Genomic DNA, 7,357 nt, shown 5'->3' with positions numbered 1-7,357 from the left:
CCATACTACTTTGTGCTTATGTTTAAGGCTTATATAAGTATATTTAAGGTTTATATAAGTGCATTTGTATGTTTGAGGCTTGTATAAGTAACCAGCATTGGTTTGTACTGAAAAAAAAAAATTGGAGAGAATACATACAGTACTGTATACATATAGAGAAACTGGCCGAAAGAAGCTATCTAATGAAAATTGCACAGTTTTCTCCTTTTTTTCATCATAAACGCCGTAGCATTGTATGGCATCATTGAATTGATTTGCAAACTTTAGGCAAAGTTCAATATTCGGGTCCTGCTGATCGATCTTTGTTTATAAATGGTACTGACGGTCGAACGATTCAAGTTGTATTCCCGTGTAACGCTCACCACTTTCTCACGGGCATCAAGCGTCTTTATTATTGCCACTTTCGTTTCAAACGAAATTGCTTGTCTTTTCTTTGCACCTCCCTCACTAGAAGCCTTTCGCTTTTCACCAACCATATTGAATAATGGATGCACGAGATATTTAATGACAGAAATGAAAAAGATTCTTTGCGCACTGGAGATACGTAACCCACTTCCGCGCTGCAACGAACTGGGCAGAGCGGGGGGGGGGGGGGGTTTATGCTGGGTGAGCTGAGTTCTCAGAGCACCAGGCACTACCACAAATCCCTCAAGGTCCAAGGTTGTCCATGGTAATATCCCAGGGCACATTTTAGTAATATTGGAAATTGATTTGCTGGATCAGTTTACCTATCTGGAGGGGGAATCCCAGCTCTGTATCTGAGATCATACTGTCTTCCTTCCCCGTCTGTCGTGGCAAATGTAAGACAACCTCCCAACACATGTTTCTTTTCCGCTCCAACTGAGTTATTCCTTTCGTTGTTCATTTTCTAAGTTGCATCATCTACCGCATTCTCGATTTGCTGGATAATGCTGTTTTCTTTCTCTCTGTCTCCATTTTGGTATTCTTGATTGATTGAATGACCGAATGTTTTGTCAGTTATTTGAGCACTTGTTCTCTCTCAGCATGAAAATCCAGCACATTTGACTATTTTGGCTTTGGGTCTCTTTTGTCGGTGCTGCAGTATTGTGGTGGACTGGACATCCTTACGGTGACAAAGGTGAATGCCTTCCTTCATCCAAGTCCACATCCCCTGAAATTCTAACATTTTCAGTGATAAACGGGTATAGACCTGATGGGATCACATCTGAACACTGACCATTCATGTGTCCCTCCTTCTTGCTTTTTATTTTGGCTTTGTCTCCCCCTGTAGATTTCATTGTTTCGCGACTTTGTTTTATTTTTTTTCCCTAAACAACTCCCTTTCCTTCTTAAACAACTTTCAAACTTCCAATTCTTTATCTTTTATTGTCTTTCATTGCTCTTATCTTTTGGTTTGTAGTCCTTAACTGTAAGTTCCATACTCTCGCACAAGTTTACATCAAGCATTCTACTTGCAGGCCAGCTAGGGTTTAAATTATTTGTCTGCTTGGCCCATTTCTTACAAAAGTCTTCAATTTCGTCTTTCTTCGTTGGATATTTGACTCCCAAAATACTTGTCGGAGGAAAGGTAATGTTAGCAATGTTTTCCAATAACCAGTTAGGAAGTAGGTGTTTAATCTACATCACCTGGATTAAAATTGGGATTTAGCACAAGCAGTTTGTTTATAGAAATCTGGATAGTGCACTGTAGAGAAAAAAATGCTTTTATTTCAAACGCTTTAGTGAGTGGTTGTGTACTCAGAGTTAATTTAAAGTCTTCTCAAACACGATCTGTTGTTAGACGGGATAAGACAGAGTTAAGGAATTGGAGTCAGGTGATACAATTATTAGTCTAACAAACTATGTTTTGACACTTGTTTTCAAGTCTCAAGCTTATCATATGTTTTACGGCGCGTTTTGTTATACTTCATACCTTCATTCTTCTTTGCCTCTCAGCTGGTAAAGACACACACTCACTCTCCTAAAAGTGCGCACATTTAGCAACTTACACACTCGGTAACTCATATCAGAGTATTGTTATATTTCAGTACATAAATGTATTATGTAGTCTGTTTTCATATGGGCCGCATGAGTTTTTGCTCCAACAAAACTGGCTTGATTGCTCACAGGAGGGTTCACTGAACCCACATTATTTTTAGGCGCAGACCGGGATTGAGTGTTTCCTTCTGATGCGTTTTTCGGAGGTCGTAACTTCAATTGTACAGGCCCGCTAACCCTGAAGTAATGTTCATAGAAATTACAATTAACTTGCGGCCGATGGCCGCATCTGACCACTCCCCACTTTGTATTATTTTCCAGACCGAAAAAGCACTTGAGTTTCTTCCATAAGACAAAGCGCTCGGGATAACGGCCGCAGGTAAACTGGCCTTTTAGCTTTCCTTCCAAGGAAATTCCAATCAGCTGTTCAACAGCTTTGACTTGAGTCTTTTTGTACAAAACACACGAAGACTTTTGGTCTACTTGCGAGTGACCGTATAGCTAATCAAATGGTAAGAAGTCTTACCTCTTTTTTTTAATATTTTTTTTTTACGACCGTCGATTTTGCATTACCTTTCGCGTTTCAGCAGCCAACATTTGACGCGTTCCCCTTCGGCTCCCGATTCCGTGACTCCAATTATTGAAGTTCGAAAAGAGTGCACACTTGGACAGCAGTTACACAAGAACAATGACCCACTATATTGAACAACTCGGCATCTTTTAATGTTTGAGCACAGTATCCGAGACCCTGAAGGACAACTTGTCCCTTGCCCTCGCTTCGGCACCGTCTAGTATCTTTTTCGGGAGGTCAATCCCCCTGGCTCATGTAAACATAAGCGACAATCAGATGCCTGCACAAACTGAATCAAATTATATAAAAAGTTCAAGCTGTGGCCATGCACGTCTCTAAATTACAATTCATAATGGAATCATTAGATAGAATTCCACAATATTATTATATTCAAATTCGAGCAGCAGATTGCAATAACAATTTTGCTAGGCAGACAAAACTAGATTCCTCTGTCCTTCTGTATATTATTCCAAATTTTATTTTCTTATACATCCTTATTATTTTTGCTTCACAACAATAGTCAAACTATCTCTCGAGAAGTCACAAGTTTAAAGAGTTTAATGCATATGCACGCACGCATGTACATACATCATGTTCTAACAAACAGTACAGAAAAGTCTCCGAATTCTTTTGACAACATTGTTACGCTGTTGCTAATCAATGAGTATGCATGCACAAGAGAGTTCAATTATGTCAATTAAATTACAGCATAAGGAGGATTTTTTTAAACCTGGGAACTTAAGCAGATCTTAAAGCCAAAGACTAAATAATTTATAATTCATTCGATTCATTGTCTTGGCTTAATGATATTCTTAACCAATGAATACCAAATTGTATTTTCTCTAACACAGTTTCAAAATATTTGGACATTTTTAGAACCGTCTATCGGTCAGTACCAGGCCAAATAGTGGTTGGTTATAGGGGGCGATGATGCAAAAGTTGATGAAATGGAAAAGGAGCAAAGTAATCCCTCGAATACCGCGGTTAATAGAGACTAGACATAATCGATAATTTAAAAATCACAAAGTAGGGTCACCCGTAATATAAGAAAAAAGAAAATCAGCGCTGAGTCCCAGTGGAAAGAGTGGCTTCCGCTTATAAGTTTCACTGTGGATTTTAACCTCTTTATGAACTGAAAAATGTATATATATCCAGTGTTCCCTCGCTATTTCGCGGGGGGGGGGGGAATATATATATATATATATATATATATATATATATATATATATATATATATATATATATATATATATATATATATATATATATATATATATATATATATATATATATATATATATATATATTCTTAAGTGCGGAGTCACATTTTTATGAATTTGAAATGAAAAATATAATAGAAAAAATTGCGACGTGAATTTGCAAAAAATTAAGTCGCGATAATCGAGGGAAGACTGTAGACGTTCTCTAATTTTTTTAAAATGAATTGTTAAATGAAAAATTGACAACACCTTATTCAGGAGGGGAAAAAAGCAATCAACACTTGAGCTAGATACACTAGTCATAAAAGAACAATCAAAAGCAGGACTGATTCTCATGCATTCAAGAAGATTTTGTGTCAAATTTCTTTACTCATACAACTTTTATTATCACTTCCCAAATAGGCAGGCTTGGGTCAGTTTGCAAATTAGACCCATAAAACCATTTGCCCGAAAAAAAAACATTGGAAAAATACAAAGTATACACAAATTCCTACTTTCTATGATAGAATATTATATGAAAATATATTCCTTTGGGATCGGTAAAACATATGGCATTTCTCCCTCTGAAAGCCACACATATGCAAGCACTCATGCACATATACAGTTATGTTATAATTTATACTATTCACTGCCAAGCACAAGTATAGTAAGCTATCACCCCCACTTTGAAGCTTTCCTCCTCATCAGACTCTCTCTTTTACCGTCGATGGCCTCGTAAAGGTGCTGGTCATTTTCTTTTGTCGCGTGTAGGTAGCCCAGATAACCAATACACAAGGTGATGCTAATCAGCCCAAATGCCATCACTGGTTTATTCTGGCGGAGGAGAGAAATCACAGCTATTAGTTAAGATACAATTTAAAAAGTATATAAAAGAAAGAATTTTAGGACTTCAACTGTCCTGTTAAAAGAAAGAAAAATCAATTAAAAAAAGATGTATTATATATGAACAGATATACACACACATACAATGGGGCAAAAACCTGAAAATCACATTGTTTGATTTTTAAATAATTTATTTGCAAACCATGGGGAAAATAAGTATTTGGTCAATACTTTGTTGGCAATGACAGAGACCATACATTTTCTGTAACTTCACAGGCTTTTCACAGTTGCTGGTATTTTGGCCCTTCTCCATGCAGATCTCCCTAGAGCAGTCATGGTACGGGGCTATTGTTGGGCAACACTGACTTTCAACTCCCTCCAAGAATTTTCTATGGGGTTGAGATCTGGAGAATGGCTAGCCCACTCCAGGACCTTGAAATGCTTCATGCGAAGCCAATCCTTTGGTGCCCTGGCTGTGTTTGGAATCATTGTCATTCTGAAAGACCCAGCCACGTCTCATCTTCAATGTCCTTGTTGATGGGAGATTGTCCCTCAAAACCCCTTGATACATGGCCCGACTCATTCTTTCCTTTACACAGATCAGTCGCCCTAGACTCTTTACAGAAAAACAGCCCCAAAGCATGATGTTTCGACCCCCATGCTTCACAGTGTATGGTGTTCTTGATGCAAACACCAGATCCTTGGTTTCTACTAAAGAATAACATATTTTACTCATTAATTTTACTGTAGCTGTTTCATTTTGATATTACTACTGCAGGATTAAACTCTTGTTCTTAACTCAATTACAATGAACAAAAGGCCCTGCCTGAGATTCTTCTTTTGAGGTTGGATTCACACTGATAAGAAAACAGATGGAGAGGGACTTCAAAGGGCAGAGAGAACAATGAGCCGATGGTCTGGACTTCAAAGGACAAGCAGAGACAGAGGTCTGGATGGTGTGGATTCGAGCAAGGAGAGTGTGAAGTCCGGAGAAGACGCCCCTTGCCGCAGTAGAGGACCAGTCCGCATCTCATTGTCAAAGCGAATGAATATGCATTTTTGTTATACTATAACTGGGCAAACGCGGGTTTGGACGATGCCTTTCTCATCTTCCGCTTGGGACATCAACACTCAGCGGGCTTATTCTTTGGGAGGGAGACCCGGAGCTCTGTACGGGTAAATTTGTATGGAATAAATCATCTGTGGATTAACTCGCTCAACCCTGGTTTGTCTCCTCCGATGCTGAACACACTCCTTTGTTAGATTACAAAAAGAAGTTAATTACAAAACGAGTTTCTGTTTACAGCAGTCAGTCAGTCTTTGGGAAATTTCTTTGTCGCAGTAGCAAGAGGATGAGGATGCAGAAATAGGAAAGGCATTTTACACAAATAGGTAGTTAATAGTAAGTTAATAAATAAATACATGAATAAATATATAAATAAGTAACCGTGTTGCTGAAACATATATAGATATACAGACAGACAGACAGACAGACAGACAGACAGACAGACAGACAGACAGACACACACACACACACACACACACACACACAGAGAGAGAGAGAGAGAGAGAGAGAGAAGCACATGTATACGCATGCATGAGAATTCAGTAGGTCCTAACCCACAGCCATTTTTTGGGTTAAAGAGCCTGACAGCTGATGGGAGGAAGGATCTGCGGAAGCGCTCCTTCCTGCAGTGAGGGTACCGCAGTCTATTGCTAAAGGAGCTTCGAAGGGACTCCACCGACTCGTGCAGGGGGTGGGAGGTGCTGTCCATGATGGACCTCATCCTGGTTAGCATCCTCCGCTCTCCGAATTCCTCCACAAAGTCCAAAGGACAGCCCAGAACAGAGCTGGCCCTCCTGATCAGCTTGTTCCTGTCCCTCTCCGTGCTCCCGCTTCCCTAACAGACCACTGCATAAAACACAGTAGATGGTCCTCAGCAGTGACCTCCACACTCCAAATGACCGTAGTCTCCTCAGTAGGTAGAGGTGGCTCTGGCCCCTTCTGTACAGGGCATCTATGTTTGTGGACCAGTTTTGTTTATTTTTCAATATAGTTTTGCGCAATGAAACGAGAAACTTGGTAGGAACAACTGTTGTCTTCAATGTACGAAAGTTGTTTTGCTGTTTGCGAGGCGTGTCAGAGAAGATCGGTGACCTCACGTTCCCACGTGGTACTATTGAGAAGTGAACATGCTGTGCGCACAAGGTGATTTTACGGGGGCAGGGTACTAACTTACTTATTACCTATCTATTTATGTCTAAAATGCCTTTCCTATATTTGCATTCTCACCCTCTTGTTACTGTGCCAACGAAATTTCCCGAATACGGGATGAATAAAAATATCCATTCTACTCCAATCTGAACACTACACGCATCTACAATGGCGTATATCCTCCATTTTCTGTTTCCAAAAAAATAAAATCGAAGTACATTATGAGTATCTGATTCTGACGCGTTGCTTACAGGCTTGATGAAGAGTTCCGGGTTGATAACCCTGAATAATGTGGTGCCCCGTGCTTCTCTTGATCCAGAATTCATGCGGACTGGTTTTGGGACTACGTCCTTGCTTTGATGAGTTTTCTTAGATACCATGTCCAACTATAAGACTGACGTCTGCTTGGATTGCAAGATGTGCGCATGCGTAAAGACGTTTGAGGCAAAGTGTAGATATTCAATGGTGCTAGATGTCTGATGCGCTTATCAACAAAATAAGACGGGCATCGTCTTTTGTTAGTCATTTTGCATCGGAGCCATTCGATCAACAGCACTGTGACCAGATTCG

General features: G+C 39.7%; 1 protein-coding gene across 1 annotated transcript; it reads right to left on the bottom strand.

Moving 5' to 3' along the window:
- Positions 1-4,110: 4,110 nt before the first annotated feature.
- smim8 (small integral membrane protein 8) lies at positions 4,111-7,224 on the bottom strand. Its single transcript, XM_077710203.1, has 2 exons — positions 7,039-7,224; positions 4,111-4,563 (listed from the first exon to the last, which is right to left on the bottom strand). Exons 1-2 carry the CDS (start codon positions 7,165-7,167, stop codon positions 4,405-4,407), a joined length of 288 nt encoding a protein of 95 aa, XP_077566329.1. The 5' UTR covers positions 7,168-7,224; the 3' UTR covers positions 4,111-4,404.
- Positions 7,225-7,357: the final 133 nt, after the last annotated feature.

Source organism: Stigmatopora nigra, unplaced genomic scaffold, assembly GCF_051989575.1.
Source record: "Stigmatopora nigra isolate UIUO_SnigA unplaced genomic scaffold, RoL_Snig_1.1 HiC_scaffold_24, whole genome shotgun sequence".
Lineage (NCBI taxonomy): Eukaryota > Metazoa > Chordata > Actinopteri > Syngnathiformes > Syngnathidae > Stigmatopora > Stigmatopora nigra.
The sequence above is the reverse complement of the archived record's forward strand: the minus strand, read 5'-3'. Positions and strand labels throughout refer to the sequence as shown.

Coding starts and splice junctions, on each gene's coding strand:
- smim8 (XM_077710203.1), bottom strand. CDS start 7,167: ATGGTATCTAAGAAAACTCATCAAAGCAAGGACGTAGTCCCAAAACCA. Junction 4,564..7,038: donor CGGAACTCTTCATCAAGCCT/GTAAGCAACGCG, acceptor CTCCTCCGCCAG/AATAAACCAGTGATGGCATT.